This window comes from Balaenoptera ricei, chromosome 19, assembly GCF_028023285.1.
Source record: "Balaenoptera ricei isolate mBalRic1 chromosome 19, mBalRic1.hap2, whole genome shotgun sequence".
Taxonomy (NCBI): domain Eukaryota; kingdom Metazoa; phylum Chordata; class Mammalia; order Artiodactyla; family Balaenopteridae; genus Balaenoptera; species Balaenoptera ricei.
Window position 1 is genome coordinate 32044242 of NC_082657.1, and position 23911 is coordinate 32068152.

Genomic DNA, 23911 nt, shown 5'->3' on the forward strand with positions numbered 1-23911 from the left:
AAAGTGGCTCAAACCTGGCCTCTGCCCTCACACCCTGCCAGCCTGCCAACTGCTCGATATTTGGAGTCATTAAAATCCATTACACCTCTTGGGCCAACCTTAGATAAACAACCTAAGGAGGAATGAGTCAGGCTGCTTTCCAAAGTTACCAAAATAAAGTTTTCCACTTTTCAGGAAGCTGATTAAACAAAACAGTGGCCCCAAGACAATGGTAAAGTACATCTGCATTGCCATGAGTCACTTTAAAGCAATCTAAGAGGGTGGCTGGTTTTATGAGAGGTTAACTGCTTCTCTTAATTTGGGCAGGGCTCACGTGGCATCAGGAAGGCTTCCCCGAGCCAAGACAGCAGGGTTTTCTCAAAGATCAAATGCCCTGGGTGTGCGCAGAAACGCTTTCCAGCCCCTAGGAAGCCAATTCGTGGATCCTAGGATGTGTGGACCAGTCTCCACTTGACAACTGGTCCAACGGACTCCCAATGCTGGGGTAATCTTAGCAGTCTTCAGGTAAAATTAAAACTACATCTACTCAATTAAGATAGATGCTAATGATGGCAGGATGTGAACATTTAGGAATTAGTACTTTTTGAATGATAAGAGAGCTCAAACACTGATTTGAAGGCTCAGGGACTATCCCAATTTCCCTGTTTTCATCATTTCAATAGATTCCCTAACTCTGGGGGAAATATCCTAAAGGAGATGAACTCTGGCAAGCGCTATAAATTGAGAGTTATACTTGTCCTTATAAAAAGACCAAAAGGGGAAGGGATATGTTTGTTTTTTATTTTTACAATATTGACACAACCAGTAGACTTTAATTTCCTAAGTGGAAATTTCTCTTGTAGAAAGATACTCAAAGTATTCTTGACACTATGCAAACATGCTCATTGTACTTAGAAGTATTTTAAGTATTTATTCATAAGCTGCTTTTCTCCACAAAAGAATTGGGTGACTTTTAAAAGTACAATTGATTCTAAAGAGAGAGGTAATATTTCTAAGAATCAAGGCAAAAAAAATTAAGAAAATAATAAAGCCAAGATTACTAGCACTCAGGAATGCATATCCTACTCTTCTGGATAGTTACTAAATAAGTTTCATGCTGGACTCCAAGCTTCTTGACAGCCAATGCAAAGAAATGAGAATAACAAGATTAATAATACCCATTAGATAAAACTAAGTGATTTTTTTTTCCAGCTCTTCCTGATACAGTAACCTTAAAAGATCCTCTGGTAAGTCATCCTAAAAAAAAGACACTATGAATATGTAATGGACTATAATTAAACAGAACCCCAAAAAAAAGGATGTTCATGAAACTATTATTCATAATTCCGCTCAATGCAAAGTCCTAGGAGTGTGCAATTAATACCTGAGAGAGACCCAGTGAAGGCAACTGTGGAGTGGGGTGTACAACAGTGTGTCGTCCTAAGCATTCAGCTCTCAGGCTGGCAGAAGCCTCACATTAAGTTAGGTTATCTGGATGAATGGATGCACTGCATCTTTTTCAGGCCATTCTCCATAAATATATTATTTCTTAAAACAGTTTTTAATAGGGACTGAGCACCAGATTTAAGGGACTTCCCTGGTGGCGCAGTGGTTAAGAATCTGCCTGCCAATGCAGGGGACATGCGTTCGATCCCTGGCCCGGGAAGATCCCACAGGCCGCGTAGCAACTAAGCCTGTGTGCCACAACTACTGAGCCTGAGCTCTAGAGCTCGGGAGCCACAACTACTGAGCCTGTGCACCATAACTACTGAAGCCTGTGTGACCAGAGCCCGTGTTCCCCAACAAGAGAAGCCACCGGAATGAGAAGCCTGCACACCACAACGAAGAGTAGCCCCTGCTCGACGCAACTAGAGAAAAGCCCGCGCGCAGCAACAAAGACCCAACAGAGCCAAAAATAAATAAATAAATAAATAATTTTTTTCAAAGAAAGGACCATCATTTCTGATAAGAAACTAAAGGACAAGAATTCTGCATCAACCATCGAGTATGATGGCCAAACATCATCAGAAAAAAATTTCCCAGAAAGTTAAATTCTCATATATGGGTTATGCTACGCTGGGAAATTTTAGTAGTCAAGCAATGAGGTGTTGTCTATGGTCCAAAAGTTATCTGTTAACTTAGGGTTGAACTGGCCTCTTTTTTAAAACAAATATCCGTTTCTTTTTCCTCTCCACATCTGGACACTATTTTTTGTCTCTCTTTCTAGATAAGAATCTTCTCGATCACTCTCAACTATTGTCACTCTTTTTGTCTTCTGTTGTCACTCTTCTTACTTTTCGTATTAGTCTATCAGAATTCCTTTAACCTGACTTGGTTTTCCTTCACTTGGTTTCTGCCCTGAACTTCCACAAGTTTCACCCTAATAAACACACAGGCTCAAGAATCGTAGGGAAGCGGGATGGATGCCAACTACAACCCGCCATCTTGCACCTGCTCGAGGGCCGGTGTTTTCAAAGTGTGTAACCATGAAGAGATGTTCAGATGATCAAAATGGTATACATCACAACTACAGTGTTTCCTAGGACTCTAGGATTAAGACAAGCCATAAAAAAGGGAATGTGTAGTATAAAATTTAGCCCACCGGCAGTTAAAAAACCTGTTAAGCCAAAGCCAGAATTGGAAACAGTATTTGAAACATTATTAATGCAGACAGAGCAAGGCTATTATGCCACCAAGAAAGTTATTTACTGTGAACAACTGGGCTTTGAGGGCCAGCAAAAAGAGCTATTTCAAATTAATATTTTCAAAACAACTGATATGTCTAAGCAATGCACGAAAATATTAAGACAGGCAATCCTACTTTGTGGTGCTGATCTACAACCACTGAAATGACCCTGAGCAGAACTCTAATGTTTAATAAAATTCAACAATCTTTTTCTAAGGAATTTTGTTTTTGCTTAATGTGGTTAACTTTGATACTAGATATGGAGGGTCTTCAATGTCAAGTTGAGGACAAAGCAATTTATCTTGTAGGCCAATACTCCCACATCTATTATGCATACTGGATTAATTTAATTGATATATAAAATTTTTAATTTTAATAGTTTTGCATTTATTGTATGGGTAATTTTTACACGTTGCCAGCAATACAAGCTTCCCTTATGCAATAGTTGTATAAGTTAAAAAGTGAGTCAATGTAAAAAAATTTTTAATAAATAATACTGGTGGTATGTAGATATGGCCAAAAGGAGGTGGCAAGTCTGAGAAAGCATTGGTATAAACAAAGACGAGCCATTGGAAGTGCTTTTAGAAGGAGAATGATGCTTAGACTAATATCCTTTTGGGGATCAAACCGAAGTGGAGTGCAGATTTGATTGCAGGTGGGAGAAATTTAGAAAATACAGAGTCAGTGAGGAGCTTGTGGCTATGGCAGAGGCCTTGGCTAGGACACTGGCAGTGGAAAGAAAGAAGACAGATGCAAAAGAGGTCATGAGAAGAAAAATGAAGACGGCATGAAGAGTTATTGCCTTAAGGGAATGAAAGGGGCCAAGTAATCACAATTAATTTTTTGTATCTGAAAATGATGAGGGCATTGAGAGAAGTGGTGAAAACTTGAAGGGGAGCTCTGGGGCAGAGGGATGCAGGTTGCCATATGGCTTATGTTTGATTTAAACTGATGGCAGGCAGGGAAGTGGCAATAACCTATAGAGAGCTGCCATATAGGGGATGAGAAATGTAGATCAAGCCAGAGATGAAGATTTGAGGCCTTGGGGTAGACTGCAAAAAAGGTCCCAGTTCTTCCACCTCCCTGTATCCATGCCCCTTTGTCATGTGATTTTGCAGCAGCTCCTTTCAAGAAATGGAATCTACCTACTCTCCCCCTGAATCTGGCTTTAGGCAGTAGAACGTGGTAGAAGGAACAGAATTTCTGAGCCTGAGCTCAAGGGCTCTCTGCAATTCTCAGAATGCTACTACCATGCAGGCACTTGTGTACATCTTGGCATGCTGGAGGGGAGAGACTACACGTATGTGCAGGAGAAGCAAGGGGCCCCAGTGGACTGTCAGCCAATCTCCAGAAACAAAGCCTCATAGCCAACCTGCTACTGCCCACAAACACATTAGAGAATCCAGCCAAGATGAGAATAACTGCCCCACTGGGCCCAGACTAAATTACTGACTTGCAGAATCACAAGCAGAACATGTTTTTTTGTTTTAAGCCACAAGGTCTACTTTGTTACACAGCAATGGATAGCCGATACAAACAACATCAGAGAGGGAACAGCTAAAGGCAGAAAGCAAGACCCACATACAAAGTGAAAATAATACAGGGGCAAAAGAGCAAGAAGCCAAGCTTTGGGAGGACATTCCCACTGCCTGGGAAGACGAGGGAAAGCCGCAGACAAGACAACAGAGCAGGAGTACCCAAATATGTCAATACAATATTTGGGAACCAGAGACATGGGAGATCACAGGAGACAGAAGGATAGTCATCAGAAAAGCATAGCCCCAGGGCTTAGAGCAGGATCTAGCTTAAGTAGGCACTCCACATTCTTGCATGAATGAATGAAGTTTGATTGGGCAAGGCAGAGCTCACAGGAGAAGAGGAAAAAGATAGTGTCAGTAATGCAAGAAGGAACAGAAGCAGACTGCAGGGTGTTGAGGTGGGCCTGAGTGGGAAAGACATGGAACCCCAGGGATAGATTTCTTGTTTGCGCCATTGTTCAGAGAGATGTTAAAAAGGGGGTCCACGGAGTCAGATAAAAGAGTTGATGTGGATGGCCCTTTCTCTAGGACTCACAGCTACCAGCATAGACAGACCAGCAGCAACAACATCACCTGGGAATGGGTTAGCGATACCAACCCTCCGGCCCACCCAGACCCGCTCATCTGCATTTTATCCTGACCCCCAGCTGACCTGCATGCATATCCCAGTTTGAGAAGCACTGCTCTGCGAGGTCCAGAGACAAGGAAGAAAGAATGTTTAATTACATCTTGAGAAAGTCATTCTGTTTTGAACTCCTTTCAAGCCCCCAGATAAAATCAAAGCCAGAGTCTCAGTCTGGTGCTAACACATCTTCCACACCTCCCTAACACTTGCAAATCCCCCTTTTCAACAAACAGAGAGCAGAGCCTGAGGCCAGCAAGGTCTCCAGTGAGCTCTCCAGAATACTGTTTACTCCCCTGGTATTTATCTTTAGGATTTTCTTCTATGTCTGGGAAGTGATAGGGTTTTCCATTTGTGATGGTCTTCCTTTCACATTAATTTATGTAAGGGAAAAAAGTGACTTAAACAAAACCATGACATGTACTATAATGTGGATAGAATGAGGAGACAGCCAAAGCTGTGACAAGTGAGGTGTCCCTCAACAAACTGAAGATTGGAAAATCTGTAGTGGAGGTCAGAGGACATCTGGGCACATTTGAAAGTAGAAAAAGGACTAAGACGGGAAAGGTGGGAGCTGTCCGCAGAACCAATATTCAACAATCAGAAAGGGAACGACGTTGTTGGGGGAATTTCTCCCAAAGAGTAGAAACTGCTCTCCTCTGGGTCTGGATAAAAGAGAGAAGCGGTTCCTACACGAGTGAGGATGACACATGAGCAATCCCTAGCAGATAATATCAACGTTCCTCATGAAGTGGAAGATGAGAGTTCCCTCCTAAGAGTGAGGGGAGAGCTGGTCCGACTGTGACTTAAAAAGAGTGGAGAGGACTTGGACTCTCCGTTTGGAGAACGTCCAAGAGAATAAACAGATAAACAGAAGGACCCAAGTACACTCAGAGAGCTTTCGTTTTTAGTAAGGAAAACGGACACAGTGTTCAGTTACCCTAAAGTTGAGAAATGAGGCTGACCAAAGGCTGACACAGCCTACACAGCAAAAGGATAGGGGGCTGAGGAAGCTGCCGTGTCTTTGCAGTCGAGGTTGCATGGTCAAGGGTAAAAGAAAGGGGCCAGAGGGTTAAGTGAGGAGAAAGAGCGTAAAGAACTGCAGGTTTCTGGGGAAGAAGATTTGGTGAATGTGTGGATACGATGAGTCACAGGTAAGCTGGGTTTGATCAAAAAGGAAACCCATCAGTTGAAAAACAATCTAGTTTTAAAAAACGCAACTGAAGATTGACTCGTGCGCAAAACTCTATTACCCAGAGTTAGGACTTGAGAAATGGCGGTGTAAAAATTCAAGAGGTATTTTGAAAAGATGAGAAATTTGGGCTTAAAATATAGGTAATCAATTAATATTAGGACATCGGATTTGCAGTTCCTACAAAGACGCAGATCAATCGTTGGGTATTTTAAGCAAGCCCAAAATAAAACCCCAAAGCTGAAGAAAGGATTGAAAAGATAGCACAGTGGATCTCTTTCACCAAAAGAGGACCCTCCAAGGAGCAAATAAAACCTAAAATATTGAATGAAGTTTAGCAAAATAAAATATTACAGTTTGTACACAAAATCTCCAACTTTGAGGTACCCAAAAGGGTTCCTTGGACCTCACCTATCACTCACTCATAGGCACGCACCCCTGCTTCTGCAGTAACTGAGTGTTCCCTGGGCACGTGGCCAGCCACAACCTGGCAGTCACAGGTGTGGCCGTGTGTCTCAGTTCTGGCCAGTGAGAAATAAGCAAGTGTCCTGTGGCAGCCTCTGGAGACCTCCCTTGACCACATTTCCTTCCTGCCGGTTGGACCACGATGATGACCGGCACTCTACCTTGGACCATAAGGACAAGGGTCACATGAAAGTTACAGACAGCTTGGGTCCCAGATGTCTATGAAGCCTGCCTAACAGCCCAGTACTACTTACCTCTGGTCTTCATTAGGGACAAGAGAAAATCTATCTCATTTAAGCCACTGCTGCTCAAGTGGTTTGGGGGGGTGTTTCTGTTTGTTTGGGGTTTTTTTGGTTTGTTTTGTTTTTATTTGGCCGCACTGCACAGCTTGTGGGATTTTAGTCCCCCAACCAGGGATGGAACCCGGGCCCTCGGCAGTGAGAGTGCGGAGCTCTAACCAACGGACCACCAGGGAATTCCCTCAAGTTTTTTTTTCTGTTACTTGCAGGTGAACCCCAACTAACAGCCCTTTCTTTGCCTGCATTGAAGTTTCCCCTTCCTGGACCATTTCTGGAACACTTTCACCAAACCAACCATTGGCTTCTGCCTAGAACATCTCCCTATGTACACACATTCACACACACACACACACGCACATGAACTTCATGAACACTCACATATGCACACCTGCTCTCCTACCAAACTAGAGGTCTCCTGAAGGCAGACCACATCTAATCTCAGCCCCTCACAGGAAGTGCATTCCTAATAAATGCTTGGTAAATAACAATGATGACATTTGCATTAAATCAGCACAGGCTATTTCTGGTTTCCACAAAGAATAAGAAATATGGACAACTCAAATCCTCAAAAATCGTCAAAATCGTCAAGCTTCACTTCATTTAGCAGTCTAAATGGACTTTTTTTTTTTTTTTTTTACTACCTCATGCCCACTTCCCTTTGCTGTGACATCAGCGTTTTGCTCTCCCTCTGAGGATCCATTGCTCCCGACTCTCGGCCTATGTGGTTTCCGTGGGGCTGCCAGTGTGCACCCCTGATCCTGAGATGGGTATGTGATGTTGGGCCTGGGCACGTGACCCAAGTCTGTCCAATGAGACTCAGTGCAGAGGAGGTACAGAAACAAGCAGGGAAAAGAATCTCCCCTTCTTGGGGAAGCTGAGCCGTGCAGGTGTGACTTGGAGCTGCTACTGAACATCTTCCCACCACCCAAGGATAACCTGACTGAGAAAGAAGCCGAACAGATGAAAACAGAACTAATATAAAGGAGTCTTGACGGCATCCCTTTGTAACACCTGGATCCAGCTATGCCTGAAGCAAAACTTACAACCCCTTTTCTATTTAACTCAGTTTGAGGAGTTTTCCCCCCTTGGAGTCCAAAGAATTTTTACATATACAACAGTTTAACCACTTCTCCATTAAACACTGTTGTTAGAATTTTTTGAGTAAGCCAAATAATGAGTTGAGTTTCTCCCTGGAGACAGGCATAAAGGAGTAGCAAAACAGATCTACTAGTACGCTTTATGAGTACTCAAGAGTTCTAAATTTAACTCATCCTTTTTTCGAGAAAAACCAACTTCCAACCAAACATACATATTTCATAAAAGTGTTCTAGCCAGGTCAGCATTTGAGACTTCTCCTTCCTATACCTAGAAGATTTTTAAAAGAAAGTGGAAAAATTTTGTTATTCTGCAGCACACCAAAATCCCCTGCTCATTACAAATTAGCTGTAGAAATTGCTGGAAAAATCTCACAATATAGTAGTTACACTACATCAATTTAAAATATTTTGAAAACTCACTTCCATTACAATATTTAATATAATTCTTCTATATAAACAATTTATAGTCAACGTAGAAAAGGCCACATTAAACTCGCAAGATATGGAATAGAAGGGCCCACCTTAAAATCTATCTCCTCCAAAAGAACGAATCTATATCATTCAAATATGTATTTAGAGTGAAATCCAAACACTTCTTGATATTGGCCAATTTCTTTAACTTATGGATTATCAAGACATGACAAGTATTCTTTTATAAACAAAGTAAAATTAAATTAAGATTAAAGATAGAATGTTAGTCATACAAGAAGGGCCATTTTCCAATGGCTAATGTGTTTTACACCAGAGTGGAACATATCTAAAAGAACATGGCCTCCCAAAGGAAGGGATTAGGATACAAACCTAGGAAACAAAGAAAATAAAATGACCTACTACAAAGAGAGAAGATAAAACCTGTCAGAAGCTCATGCAGACCTTGAATAAAAGCCTCTACTCCTTTTATTTTAATAGGGTTTTTTTAAAGAGTGCTGAATCCACCTTTAAAATACACTGAATTTATAAGCATACTTAGCAGAAATCCTGTCCTTCCTTATTAACCACACTCAAAACAGATTCCCCAAGATACTTATGACATCATGAACATGTCACAAAATCCAGTTTGAAGTTGCATCTCTTACACAAAGAGAAACACATGAAATGTTTTAATTCATAAATGGCTGACGTGGTTGTAAAGTATGGTATTGCAAATTTTGCATTATTCCCACTTGATGATAGCCATTTAAGACTGTTCCTTTCCAAATAACTGTTAAGATAGAAAAGATATATCATCTCACACACACACACACACACACACACACACACACACTCCTTTTTTATACCATCCTTGTCATGGTACAGTAAGATTTCCAAATTTTCTGAGTTTCACGTGTTACGTCCTAAAATACTGCCTCCCTAACTGGGAAGTTGGATTACCAAACACCACACCAGCCAACCCTCAAGACCAAGGATGTGTCCTTGCCACCCCGTCTCCTTACTCTTAGAGAAGTCACTTCTGTTTCCAGCACTTTATCACTTACAGGAAGCACCCGACTTTGGTTCTCCAACCCTGAGCTCTCTCTCTGAGTTCCAAGGCATGGGTAGGTTCCAGGGCACCTACCTGACATCTCTGTGGGAATGTTCCACCCAAATATCCCATATCAGCGTTATCTTTCCTTCAACTCCAGCTTCTCCTCTGGCCTCTCTGCTTCTGTTCGAAGTCCTAACATTCATTCAGGTCCCCAGTTCAAACACCCTGAGTCGTCTCCACCTCCTCTTTCTCCTTCTTAAGCTACAGAGATGCTCTGTTCGGTGCCCTCCTCTCCTTCACATCCATATTCACATCTCCTTAGTTCAAATCCTTCTCGCACCTTTATCTCGACTGGCTAGTGGCGTCCTCCCTGGTCCCCCCCCCCGTCCGCCACCTCCTGTCGGGCCCCACGCTAATCTAGTCAAAAAGTCAGATTCATCTTCACAAAATTCAACCCCAACCACACGCTAGCCCACTCAAAATTCTTCAAACGTGCTCAGCAGCAGACATGGGTGTCCTTCCAACAGCCTCCTTCCTTGCTAACAGAGCGTAACATCAATTATGCTCATGTGACAAGTGTCCAGCCCCAGGGGATGACATGGGATTGGTCTACGCTGATCACAGCAATCCCCTTCTTCTTTGCCAATGACTGGCCTAGGGTGGGCATGTGATCCATTTCTGAACAGTAAGACGAAAGAGTCTAGTGGAACTGTTTCCAAGAAAGCTATTCTTTCTTAATAAGAGATGTGTAGAAAGAGAAAGTGCTCCTTTACTACCACTGCCACCCACACCACTACCCTGCTTCTCATTTCGCATGCTATTGTGTGAGGATGTGACGCCTAGAGCTACAGCAGCCAACCTGTGACCATGAGGAGAATGTTGAAATTCCAAGGATGGCAGAATAAAGAGAAAAGTAAAGGGGGTCCTTGAAGACATGATTGAACCATCCAAAACAGCCTGAAATGGCCTACCTAAAGACTTACTAGTAAACAAATGTCCTTAGGGTTTATGCACTGTTTGTTGTTCATTCTGTTACCTGCAGCCCAAAGCATTCTAGCTGATAAACTTACAAAGAACAAACTACTTCCCTTACCACTGAAGGCCCTCTGTGCCATGCTACTCACAGCGTGACATCATCACCTGAGAGCCCCACCCCAGACCTATGATTCAGAAACTCTAGAGGTAAAGTCCAATGGTCTGTGTTACAAAAAGCACTCTGGGTATTACTCGTGTATGCTAAAGTTTGAGGAGCACGGCTCTATAATATGATCACAAATTATTCTTTTCCATTTCATCCACTATCCTACATACCGCAAGGAACACTGGGTCTGTATTTCTCCGATGACAGTGACCTCATTTCACTAGGTCTGAGCATCATTTGATGTTTCCTTAATTTCATCTCTTTCTAATCAAAGTTTTCAAACTCGAAGCCTCCTGGGACCTGAGAGGTATACAGAGGGCTAAGTATGAGGAAGAGGGAGTGGAGAGGACCACGGTGAACTGTGGAGGACATAGCCATCTGAATCAGGGCAACTGGCAGATGATGCCACGCAAGGGTACAGGTCCAGTATTTATGATGAAAGACAAACTGGAAATCCAGATTTATATGCAAAGATTTTTAGAAACAGACAACTAATTTATTTTTTTAAATACTGGTGCAAAGTAAACAAAACAAGTCCTCAAGTAGATTCAGTGTCCCCCTGACAGTTTGTGACCTGGAGTAGATAGTTCTTGAAATAACCACACATACTTTGAATGCTGTGGCCACGTACAACCACTGACTTCACCTGAAATGACTAAAATTAACATTCTTTGGCTAACTGTATATTAGGCTTCACTGAGCACAGGGTTCTCATCAATATTCCACTGGCTGACGTGGCAAAATGGGGAGTTTCTGGACCTCAAGTTTGTGTCAGCAGGACTGCTTTATCCATTAGTCACCATAGACGGGACACCTAGAGCTATAAGCTTCTCAGGAGCCTAAAGAAATGTTTAAAATGTAGAAAAAAGTAATTGGCCACACAGCACAGAAGCGTGCGTGCACACACACACACACGCTACAAAATTAAAACTAATAGATGCTCAATTAAATGCCTACAAAATACAAACATAAGCCACCTAATCAACATCAACTCAGATATGGTACCATGTCATATTGTATTAAATGCAGGATGTGGAGGGGAGCCCAGATCAATAGGGCTTAGGAATTGCCAAGGGCCTCAAAAGGCCCTGAGTGCCAACCAGGAACCAACCATTCTGTCCTAGGTCTTGTCTTCTTTATAGCAATCACAAACTTCGTACCCAGTTTTACTGCCCCTGGACGTTGCTCACTTCAGGATCCTCAGCCTAAAACAAAGTTTCCAACCATAGCTGCGTGTTGGAATCACCTGGGGAGCTTTTAAACACACTGCTGCCTGGATCCCATCCCCAGAGATTCTTACTGAACTAGTCTGGGGTAAGGCTGAGCTTGAGTATCTTCTACAAGCCTCCTCCTACCCAACCATGGCTGAAGCCAGGGCTGAGACCTCACTGTTCTAGAAGCATTTCCAGAAACATTCTCTGAGATAGTCATCTTTCCAGTTAGGCCATCTTGATTTTCTTTCTACTGCCTTGGCCTGGAACAAAGGAAGATCACGGTACCATCAGTGGACTGATTATCTAGAACAGGGGTTGGCAACCTTTTTCTATAAATAATAAATGTTTTAGGCTTTGCAAGCCATGCAGTCTCTGTCACAATGACTCAATTCCACCACTGTGGCATGAAAGTAGCCCCAGACAAGATGTAAACAAATGAGTGGGGCTGTGTTCCAATAGAAGTTTATTTATGGACACAAAAGTCAATTTCATGTAGTTTTCACAGTCACGAAATATTATTCTTCTTTCGAATTCTTTCAACAGTTTAAAAACCAACCTTAACTTGCAGACTATGACCTGTGGGCTGCAGTTTGCCAACTCCTGACCTAGAATGACTATTCCATTGGCTTGAGACCATAAAACTAATGAATGATAGAATCCAAATTATTAGATTAGAACTACACTGAAAGTGGTTAAATTATACCTCCTCCACTCACTCAACTGAATTAGCCACATAGTCGAACACTGTAGTAGAACTGCCCACATAGTTGAACGTAAACTAGAAATGATTTATTTAAAAATGATTTTTGAATCCTCATCTGCATATGAGTTTGTTAAGACAAAAGTTGCAAAGGAGCAGTACACAGGCATGCTTTGAGGGTCCCACATAACGATTTCAAGTATTTGTTAATTTGCAGCCAATACTTAAAATTCAGGATATTTCCCATAAAAACCCAGATTATGATTTTCTTGAAAAAAAAGAATTGCAGAATGTAGAGATACTGGGTCAAATGTTGGCATGGCAACAATCTACTAATGCTGAGCAAGGCTCCCCCTTTAAATGGGGCACGTTCTCCACTTGACCACAACCTCTAGCTTCATGAAGGTTAACTGGCTGTCCCTACAGACAGAGTTTATGACCCTTGCTCTAAGGTCCCTAGAAAAACCTTTTATTTCTTTCACAATGTGGTTTCCACATCTTGGTTAAACACCTGACATGGAAATCTCTCAATCTGCTCTCAAAATTCAACACCCCCATACTCCGGACCCTAGAAAAAATCATGAGTTCTCATGCTAGTGCAAGATATCAACTAAAGGAGAGTTTCAATCAAATCCCCCTCCCCTCTCAATATGTTCTCAACTTGAACCATGGTCTCCAATAAGATAGACCAATGACAAACCACCCTTCAGGTCCTCTTATTCTTCAAGCTAGCCAAGGTAGAGGCCCATGAGGTGGAGGGAAAGTGCTCACATCAGAACATCTTAATTAAGCAGAGTGATCAATAACACATATAATAATTAGAAAGCAATGTTTGGGACAGATGGAGTTACAACAGCATAGGACTATTCTACATAGGGTAAGAAGTCAATAGCCATATTTTGAAAGGGGGTGGGGAAGCCCTAAGAGTATGCAGAAAAGCTAGTAACTAGAGTTTAGTCCAAACTCATTATTAAACCAATGCGTGATTTTACCTTGCTTACACCCACATTAAATGTAACAGTGTATTTGGGGGGGGGGGGGGGTGAGGAGGGCAGACTTCTGACCACTACATGCCGATTGATATGTTGCATATTATCTTCTTACTGGTGAAGACAAATTGAACCCAGGAAAAGAAAAGTTCCAGATATATAGACAATGGGTCACTAATTCACTTGAATAACATAAGGCTTTTTTTAAAAAAAAGATATAGGTGTTAGTTTAATTTGTTAGCTGCATCAGAAAAAGAAATGTTCAAACAGTAGATTTTCCACTTGAAATTAAAATGGAAATTAGTCCTGAGGAAATAGAGATGACTTTAAGTTTATACATCAGTGGCTGGTTCATGAATTATTAACTGATTTTAATGATCCTGGCTATATTTTATTTGAAGTTATTCTCCTACTTGCAATGACTTTTGAACCCTCAAAACTCTTTCATCCATTCTCCATAGACAGAGTACACACTTTCATGAGCGCTGACATTTAAAAAGGATCCATATACTCACAGAATGTGAAGATAATACACATGCATATAAGTTATACAAAGGACTCGGGTCATTTGTTAAAGAGAGAAACGAATGAAACCCTATTATTCACGGTTTGTAAATAAATTTAACGATAAGCGCTAACTTTTCCCTTGTTAAGCCTGGAGCGGAGGGTTCTGTATTTCTTCTAAAGTTTCCCAGATGGTCGTTAAAACAAGAAAGGGCAGAAACAGACTTTCTTTGAAAGCCATCACTTCCCATCCGGAAAGATAACGCACATGATCAAAAGTTAAGTCTTAAAAGATTAATGATTACAGGTGTTTTCAAATAAGATACATGCATGTCTTTGTACGCTGGTTTTTACATTTTCAATATAAATCTATATTGAATAAAGTCACTTCAGACACACAAGTTAGCTATGAAATGAAATGCTATAAACCTTTAACTAGCACTTGCTGTTTTATACCCATGAAGTTAATACTTCTTCTACTGCATTCTCCCCATAAGGAAAAATTACGGGGAGTAAGGTTGGGTTTTTCACTTCTGAGATTAAGAGTAGGAAAATACAGTATCGTGGCTCAATTTAAAGATTATTGTATTTTTACCTGCAAGGAATGAAATGCGAACATCCCTTAAAATAAGTACAATCTGATTTCTACCAATATTAAGCACTAACTTTCATAAGTTGGGTACACAGAGCACTTAAGACGACAGATTGCTGAATAACTAAGAAACCGAGTTATTTCAGGCGAATCGCTGCATTAGGAAAATATGACAGCAATCCAACTTGCATCCTCACTCCTGAAATTGAACAAGCATCTCAATAAATATTGTCTGTTTTTAAGCTATCTAGACGCTCTCAGAAGTAAATGTTCTGAGTTTAAATTGACTCGAAATAGCCTTTCTCAAAAAATAAAAAGAGACACACACAAAACACCCACAATTTCCTCTGGTCCCTTGAAGTACCCTTGGGATCCTAGTGAACAGAGAGATTTGCCACGCATTGCAGTGACTGGATTAGTACAAAAGGTTTCTATTTTGGTGTCATTCGAGTGTTGCTGATCTTAAATCAGAGAAAGAAGTAGTTACATTAGGCAAGGTAATGGCTTCCAAAAATAAGAGCATGCCCAGCTATACAAGGCTTGAATACACAAGGCTAAGTTGTAAGGAGATAAATAATACCCCACTGGAACAATTAGGTGGATTCTCAGAAACACTACATACTTAATTAGGCTGCCTAAGTCCCTAACTGAGCATACATGGGAGACTTTTTAAAGCATTTAATAACTTGAGTAAATCCAAAATCAGAGGGCCGAAACTAAACCTTAACTCTGGCTACAGGGATAGGCCTTTTCTTGCTTCTCTTTCAATGCTAAATGTATCACTCTAGGAATTTTGAGAGCATGAACGCCCACCATCACCAAAGGGTTAAAACACACTGAATGATATCCCTTCCTTCTATACTTGTTGGGAGGCCCCTCCGTGCCAGGCGCAGAGCCGGGTGATGATGACACAGGGGAGAGGGGTGAGAAAGAGAGACCCTAATGGTGTTTCACAAACTTCAGCACTGGAGTTGGGAACGGAGTATAAACAAACAGAAAGGAACACGAGCCTCCATCAGCCACGGGGCACAGCAAACTGTTCCTCACGCTTAGATACAAATCCTCCTCTTCCTGCTATGTATTCATTAGTTTTGTATAGCACCTTTCTTTCTGCAGGCTCCTTATTTCCTCCTCTGTTATCCAAGCAATCATAAACAAACTGCGATTTGAAAGAAAAAGGAGGGGAGGAGGGAGGAGCAGGGGGGAAGGAGAAAGAAAAACCACATTCAAAAGGCACAGGCCATCCAGAGCACAGCTCTTTCTCTGAATATCGCCCTCGGGGTGATGTTTCCTCTAAAGCTTGGCCTTGGGGGCTTCAGGAAAGGATAGAGAACGGGAGTCCGCGCTGCGCTGGCCCAAGGGCCGCGGTTCTCGCACCGACTCGCCGCTCCGAGCTGCGGCCAGCTGCCCTTCTGAGATCCACCTTTGGCCACCTGAAACGCTGGGTCCTCGAAGTTGGAACAGGGGGAGGTGAAGGAGGTGGGGTGACCCAGGGCGTGGTGTGGAGGTCTCCAACCCTGATCTCCCCGAAATGCCAAACTTACCCCTCCCCCAAAAATGAAAGATAAGAAGCCACTTGTGCTAACCAGGGAGGGGCGGGCACCTCCACTGCATGGTCCAGAGCGCCCTAGCGAGAGGGCAGCAAAGGCCACCTGCGGGGGTCCCACCACTTCGCGGCTCCCCTCTTCCCCCATCCAGGGCACGCTCAAAAGTTAGTTCCTTTCCTTCGCTAAGCGGCCCTGGGTTCAGCTCTCGGGGGCGTGGGGGAGGTGAGATGGGCTGGGAGGGGGGCGGCGAAGTCATCAGACCACGAGATGGGGGACTCCTGCGTTGCCCCCTTCCCCCCCAAACTCAGGGGGACTGCGATCGTGTTTACTAATAACAACAACAAAGAATCACAAGCGAGTCCCCCCTTGCAGTTGTTGGGCTGCTCTTCCCTTCTTTGGGGCAGCCAAAGAGAGTCGGCCGGGGAGGGGGGGGGGGGAGAGACAGTGGGAGGAGAGGCGGAGGGGAGAGGGGAGAGCCGGCTGAGGGACAAAAAGGGGGGTGGGAAGGGGGCAGAAAGAGTAGAGCGGGAGAGTTGGACAGAAACGAAGGCGCAAAGGGAAAGGAGCGGAGAGGGGAGAGAAAAGTGCAGCAGGCGGAGATCTGGAGCGCGGGGCGCGCCCGGGATGGGGAGGTGGCCCCCGACCCGCCGCCCCCCGGCCCCGGCCCGGCCCGGTCACCTTGCTGTAGCCGTAGTACCCCAGGCACTGCGCGAAGTCCAGGCCGGCGGGGTCCCCGGCCGCCGCGGGGTAGAATCTCACATCCATGCCGGAGCCGGGCCCGGGGCCGGGGGCCGGGACTGGGGCTCGCCGGGACCGGTGCCCGCCTCCTCGAAGCCGCTAGATCCACCGTCGGGGGCGCCCGGCCGGGGTTGTCCGGGGGGCGGCGCGCGGGACTTGGGCCGGAGGGGCGCCGCGACCGGGAGCCAGAGGAGCCCGGGAGCCGCGGCCGCCGCACACAAAGGCGCGGCCACGCGAGCCGCGGGAGAGCGGGAGGCGGCCCGGGGGACGCGCCCCGCCGGGGCACCAAGGCAGCGCTGCGCACCGGCCGGGCGCCCGGGGCGCGGGGCGCGGCGCGGGGGCCCGGGGCGGCGCGGCGAGTTCAGGTGCGCGGGGCGAGGCTGGGACGACGACGGCGGCGGCGGCGGCGGCTGGCCCCGCTCCTCCTCCTCCTCCCCGGGCGGACTGAGGAGAGGAGCCGCGGAGACAAGGGGCCCGGCCCCTCCCCTCCTTCTCCCCCTCCTGCCTCCCTCCGCCGCCGGTCCCCTCCCCGCGCCGCCGCCGCTCCGCCCCTCCCACCGCGGGCAGCTGGCGCGCCGCCCGCCCCGCCGGTGCGCTCTCGGCCCGGGCCGCCTCCGGGCGCGCGGACCCCGCCCCGCCGGCCCCTGCCCCGCGCGGCCCCTCGCGGCTCACCCCGCGCCTCGCGCAGCCCTCGACCGCCCCGTCGCCCGCGCCGCGGCCTCCCCCTCTCCGGGGCCCCTCTTCTTCCCACCGCGCCCCCCTTCCCTCTCCGGTCCTCTTTGTCCCCGCTGCCTCGGAGCGCTCCTCGCTCCCCTCCTTCCCTCGGCCGCTTCGGCCAGTCCCATGCCCGGTGTGGACCCCCGCCCCCTTTCGGACCCCCGCTGCCCTGGGCCCCCAGCCCTTGCCAGCAGCATCCACGCGCCGTCCGCTCCCTTCCCACCACCCCTCTTTCCCTCGGGTTCCACTCCTCGTCCCCATCCCTTCCTCGTGGGTCCCCCGATCCCTCTACCCCACTCCGCCTTCCCCCACGAGTGTCCCCTTCTTGGAGGCACCTAACCCAGCAGGTAATCTGCACGATTGCCTCCGAAGAGCCGGGAGCTGGGAGCCCCGTGTACACCTGTGGTGTTTTCCAGGAGGGGTATGGGGGCCTGACCTTTCACAGGTAGGCAGACTTGAAGCTCCCCGGGTTAAGCCTCATGTCGCTTCTCTTCGTATTTTCGTTGCTCTTGTTTGTATTCGAAAGGCATTTGCGTAACTGGATCTAGGCGGATCACTCACCGCTCTCTGAGAGAAAATGTCCCTATTTTCCTAAAAGGTTCTGGGTGATTAACTTCTTCACAGTGCACTCACCCACCCCCCTCTTGATTTCTTTCTCTTTCTTTAAGCTACATCTTTCCCCCCACCCCCACCCTTGCTTTGGGTTCGTCTGACAGTTTGGCCCTCAGCCTTGGCGAAGGAAAGGGATTTGCTACCAGATGAGAACGTTAAGGAGAGGCTGTGAGATTTGCCCCCTCCCCAATATGGTTGTCTGGTAACTACTTTAACAGGAAGGGAGAAATTGACAAATATTTTAGCTGACACTCACTCACACTTTCCTCCCTGATCACACTTTGCTGGCCCACGGCCTGAAGTTTTTCAGACAAGCATCACAGGACTTTCTCTTCATTTCGTCTGTTCTCCAAAATAGGCACCCTGGCTTGGTGACACCTTGCGTATGTACCTTTGCCCAATATTATCGTTCTGGAACCAAGCAGGAAAAATAAACTTCAATTAGGCGAAAGTTTGTGTATTTGCTCTTCTCTTAGCAGAGTCGGGTGTTTGGAGACTGCGTGAGAGAGCGGTGTGTATTCAGGAAGGGAACAACTGCTTACGTTGTCGCTGGGTTGACTCCAATCCCCCCCCTCCTGAAAAAGCTTTGGTCTCCTCTCCCGAGTCTCCATTTAACGTTGACAACCCAGCGGCGCTCCCTAATGGCCCAGCGGGTTGCACAAATTGGCAGTGAGCTGAGATATTATCAGGACAACACCCCATTGAGCAGGTTCTTGAAACGCAGAAGTGGAGGCCCTTTCTCCGGGCCACTGGGCGCCTGTGGCCTTTCCACCAATCAGAGCTGGAGGTTGCAGTGGCCACCTGTTGTCTCGCAAGAGTACATCTTTTAAGTTTCACTATTAGTATTTAACAATGGCGTAGAGTGCAGCATCTGGCCACAGGCGAGGAGCAGCCTGCTGATCTGAGGTACCAAAACAGAAATTATATATTTTTTTCCAGATAGTTGTTAAAAGGAGCCCCCAAAAGGCTGGGAAGCGGAGTTTTTCTTTGCACACTCACATTCCTCACCTTCTTCTCATTCTGTCGTGCATCTGCAGCAATCTGAGCTTGATTACAGAGGATGAAGCAAAGTATAATCAAAGTTACATAGAGACTGAACCTGAAGTTGTAATCAGACCTCGAGGATCAGGAATACAGATATTCGCACTGGAAACCCCACTAGCTGCGAGACGGGGAATTGCATGTGGGCGCCTGCGTGGCATTGAACGTTGAGCTGTGGAGACTGGAAACTGAGGGGACAACCTTCTCCCAGGAGGCTCCCAGGAGGCTGGAATGCCCGGTGCTAGGGATACCACCTCCCGGCCATTGTTGTGGGAAAGGCTTGCTCTTAAAATCCCCCTCCCTGTCACAATGCAAATGTCTTGGGGAAGGAAACAATATTCGGTCAGTCAATATTTTAAGATGATGATGATTTAGGAAGTAATGTAAGCGAAAGTTCTGAGTGTAGATCTTGATTAAGGAGAGAGGAAAAAAGAAACTGATGAGTCCGAAGATACATATGTTGAGGCACTTTGAATGAAAAAAATCACTAGAACAGAAACAGTCATTTGGGAAGGCTGCGTACCGACCGCGTGATTTTGCCCACAGTCGGTCTCCGTGCACTCAACAGCTACTTTTTGCATGCTTCCTCTGTGCTGGACACTGTTTTAGGCACTTGTGGATGAGAAAGAGGAGCCCAAAGTGACACACATGGAAGCCCTCAAAGGAGAATTGGACCCATCACACTCCTACACACACACACACACACACACACACACACATTCACCCGCATGCATGTACACGTGCCCTGTCCCATCCAGGTACCTGGAGATCCCGTCATGACATGGCTACTGCTGCTATGGGGAGAAACAATCTGACAAGCAAATTTGCATCATGGTATTTGTAAAAGAAAGCTCCAGGGAGGGGGCCAGACACGCTGCTCAAGAGCCCAAGCAGGATCACTGCTGTATCCCAAGAACCTTGGACCACGCTTGGTACTTAGATGGTTTGCAATAAATAAATATTCATTTAAGGAAGGAAAGTGAGAAGGAAGAAAGGGGGTGGGGGGAAGGGAGAGAGAGGGAGGGAAGAAAGACATGTTTTTGTAGTGGAATATCCCTCCCAGGGAACCCGGTCAAGGTAAGATTTGAAAAGAGTGAACCCAACACTTCTGATCTGGAGAAGAACAAAAACTACCTGAGGGTTGGGAGAAGAGAGCCTTTTGCACCCTGCTGTTTTAGATCTTTTGTACACATTAAAACTAGAATTATATGTTGTTTCATTTAGAGCTGTTCTGATTAACCATTGCATTCAGAATGCCCCCCAATTATAAGGGTGCCACTGGATTTGAAGCCCATCCATTAAAAACTTTAGAATGATGCTTTTAAAAATTTAATGCAATTGTAACTGTCATGCTATTTGTCATCGTAAGGGTGTCACCTTTTTCAGGCTGTCAGCGTTTTGTTTCTGAAATGCCACAGACAAAGGCTTCCTTTGTACTATGTTAGCCTTGAATTTGAAGAAACCTCCAAGAACATATCTTAAATATGCTTTGAATTTAAGCTGCACGGTGCTAACGGTCATTGATTTAGAAGAAGGCAGTACGAGAATCAGTTTTGAACCCAAAATACAACTTCTGGGCATAAGAAAATTCCTGTAGGGTTTTTATATGATTTGGGTCAAAAACGTCAGTCTTATTAGCTTGATGTTTGTAACTGGATAGTTGGTGTCATCCAAGAATCTCTAAAATATGGGGGGGAAAAATACACAAACTTTACATAATAGGAACACCATTTTTACGTCTTGACAGAACTCAAAAACTTTATTTCTCTACTTTATGTGGCTCCAAATTAAGCAAGAAAGTCCCCATGAGGACTGCATTAAACTTGCTGAGTTTTATAACTAAAGATCTGAGACTCCCACTTTTAGGGATCTATGAACAGTAATTTAACCTGTGTTCTGCTTCCTCAGTTGAGATGAGGATTGTATTAAACATTACATACAGTTTAATTTTCTTGAGTTTTGGTCAGGAAAAGTTCTATCCAAATATTATAATCCTTGTTTGCAATATGTAATGCAGCCAAATTAACAGCAGCTCCAAATGGAAATTAACAGGGCCAGAGCTACTCAAGTTTCTTTTCTTTTCCCATAGTAACAGCTAATGTATTATATTCGTAAAATGTCTTATACTTGGTTTTATATCTGAATTTGGCTTCATATCATAAAGCATAGCATTTCTATCTAGCATGGATTCTTAGTGTCTGTATAACTCATCTCCATGAAATTTAAGAGAGTTTCATGCCGAGAATCAACACTTCACGTTCATAGTCTAAATCACATGCAGATAAAATCAAGTCAGGACCTACCAAGGCTCTCACAATAGTGAATGTACACATGGTATAGAGGAAGCATTCTGACCTTGGGGCCCTCATTACACGTCTCCAGCGCAGGCTTGAAAACTAATCACCAGGAGAGAGTTTCACACAGGAATTATAGTGTGAAAAAAATCCCCAAGCACTGTCATTGTTAGTTTCAGTTTTCAGTGAATCCAAACTTTTCTGGTCTGGAAATGTGAATTATTTTGATAGTTTTACTTAGGTCAAGAAATACAGACACATGAGCAAATGGGAAAAAAAAATAAGCAAACTTTTCATTCATGGTAATAAATATATTGTTATGTATATGAGGTGGTTTCTCGTATTACAACCAATTTTGGCCATATTGGTTTCTGTGCTACCAGGCACAAGAAGAGCTCTAGAAAACAAATCATTTTCCCAGCTGAGTATGACTTTAGCTAAGAATAGATACACCCATAGGTTCTGACAGATACATAGTAATTATAGAATGGTAACCCCCAAAACCTTAGTAGCAAAAAAAGTACTGAGCTGAGAATTCATTCCCGGAAATATGAAATGTAGCAAGTATTTGCTTGTGACCTAAGTAGCTCTTCAATAAAGCTATTTTAAAAACCAATACACTCCACACAATCAGGAGGTGTGCAATTTTCAGCGTGTTTACACCCTGCCTTAAAAAAATATATCCTGTGTTCACAGAAATCCTAAACTGTTGTCCTGCCTGTTTTCTGAAATGTATTCTATTTTTTTTAAAGTGAAAGAATGACCTCTTTTGCAGGAACAATTTTCAGAGACAGCGTGTTTATCGAATGGTTTCTCTGCTTTCATAAAAACAATTTATTTTCACTGAACTCTTCAAGATAAGCATCAAAGCCAGGAAGAATGTACAATGAAGTTTATAATTACACTCCAGAAACAAATACTGGGTAGTTTTTATTTTGCTCGAGTGAAAAAGGTTTTTTTTCCCCCAAAGAGACAAAGGTAGTGATGGGGGAGGAGGCTTATGCAGGAGTGGAAATCAGGAAGCTCAGAGGATTTCCAGCAAGAGGGGCCCTGCAGTGTCGCCCACAAAGCCCACTGGCTGAACAATGAAAGCTGAGGACCCAGAACTCTCTTAGCGATGGGTGGGGGTCAGTACATTTTTAAATTCTTCACCAAAGGACAGCTATTGGGGCCTTACGGAGAGAAAATCATTAGACAGATATTAATTAACTCCTTCCATGACAGATCTATATACCATTGTACATAAATATCTCCCAGAGTTGGAGCCTCTGATGACATCCTTTCTTTGATAAGCACCCATGTTTCTAGGTTTAATTTATAGGGTATGTTATTTTTAATAACCATAGAGCAATAAAATTGTAAAAAAAAAAAAAAAAAAAACAAACCGAGAAAAGAACTGAGTCTAATAAAGATTCTGTTTCTTACAAATTGGGAAACCATTGCATTTTGATCACAGAACAGCCAAGGACTAGCAACAAAATAATCTCCCCTAATTTACATAGATCTGTGCGTGCCAAACAGACGAGTGTTTACTTTTCGAGTAATAGTGCAGGTGCATATCCTGCAGTAACGAAATCTCTAACTCATCAAACTGTTTCACCAGAGTGGGACCTGCCCTCTTTTCTGGAACTGTTTCAAGCTTTCTCCCCAGCATTCCAGCCACCTGTTTATGGAGTTCATCCTGGGGAGTAGATGCATGGAGTTAGAAACAAGAAAATGAAAATAAATGACCTTGTTTGTTATTTATAACAAAGAAACTCAGCAAAATTAATGCCCTGGAGCTTGACCTCTTGACCTGGGAGAAAGAGCCACCTCATGGCTTTGTGGCCAATGAACAATAGTCCGGCAGCTCCCATTGTCCAGCCAGCCTGACTTTTGGATGGTCATGAAAGCCATATATCCAAAATATTAAATGTTTTACAAGTTAGCTTACAGGATTTGCGTTTTTTTTTTCTTTTTTTTAAAACATGTTTAAAGAAGCGAGGCTAGTTAGCAAAAGAGCTTTTCTGTTTAAGGTGAGCAGGTAAAATCATTTTGTTTTATCTACTCAGTGTGTCCTGTGTCAACAACATGTTTAAAGAAAAGGAAAATATTAAAAATTTCGAACCAGGACTCTGAGAATTGAAGAACGGTTACATATATAATAGAAATCAAATAGAAAGATGGGCTTGGCAAGTGGTTCAGGGAAAACATCATGTTTCCTCCTTTTACGACTATCAGTGGGAAAGGAGAATGCAACTTCCTTCTGTTACATAAATGCAGTGTGGATGGTGTCCCCTAGAGTTGTTCAGTGAAATAGCACCACCTTTCCCTTCTTCCACTTACCTCAACCCACACCCCAGAAACCCAGGGCAGGCAGGAAATGAAGGCTCTTCAGAACTGACGCCTGCTTGAAACATCTTGAAGTAGAATCTCTAGTAAAAACGACACCTTCCTACCTTGTGTAGCTGGTCCTAAGGCTGGCCTCTGCCACCACCTA

General features: G+C 44.4%; 2 protein-coding genes across 5 annotated transcripts in view; one reads left to right on the top strand and one right to left on the bottom strand.

Moving 5' to 3' along the window:
* The window catches only part of TOX3 (TOX high mobility group box family member 3), a 108834-nt gene extending 91820 nt beyond the window's left edge, over positions 1 to 17014 (bottom strand). For 2 of the 4 annotated variants that reach the window (XM_059905002.1, XM_059905001.1), the window contains exon 1: positions 16709 to 17014. In XM_059905002.1, coding sequence (XP_059760985.1) covers positions 16709 to 16795 — 87 coding nt within the window. In that variant the 5' untranslated portion in view covers positions 16796 to 17014. The remainder of the gene's footprint in view (positions 1 to 16708) is intronic. The other 2 variants (XM_059905004.1, XM_059905003.1) reach the window with 1 other exon arrangement.
* On the top strand, positions 16794 to 20029 carry LOC132352950 (basic proline-rich protein-like). Its single transcript, XM_059903753.1, has 3 exons — positions 16794 to 16866; positions 17336 to 17930; positions 19135 to 20029. Exons 1-3 carry the CDS (start codon positions 16794 to 16796, stop codon positions 19307 to 19309), a joined length of 843 nt encoding a protein of 280 aa, XP_059759736.1. The 3' UTR covers positions 19310 to 20029.
* The last annotated feature ends 3882 nt before the right edge of the window (positions 20030 to 23911 follow it).

Bases quoted from the DNA above. Each gene is read 5' to 3' on its own strand.
- LOC132352950 (XM_059903753.1), top strand. From the start codon at position 16,794: ATGCCGGAGCCGGGCCCGGGGCCGGGGGCCGGGACTGGGGCTCGCCGG. The intron at 16,867-17,335 runs GCTAGATCCACC...CACCGCGGGCAG, and splicing joins GTGCCCGCCTCCTCGAAGCC to CTGGCGCGCCGCCCGCCCCG. The intron at 17,931-19,134 runs GTAGGCAGACTT...GTGCATCTGCAG, and splicing joins GGGGGCCTGACCTTTCACAG to CAATCTGAGCTTGATTACAG.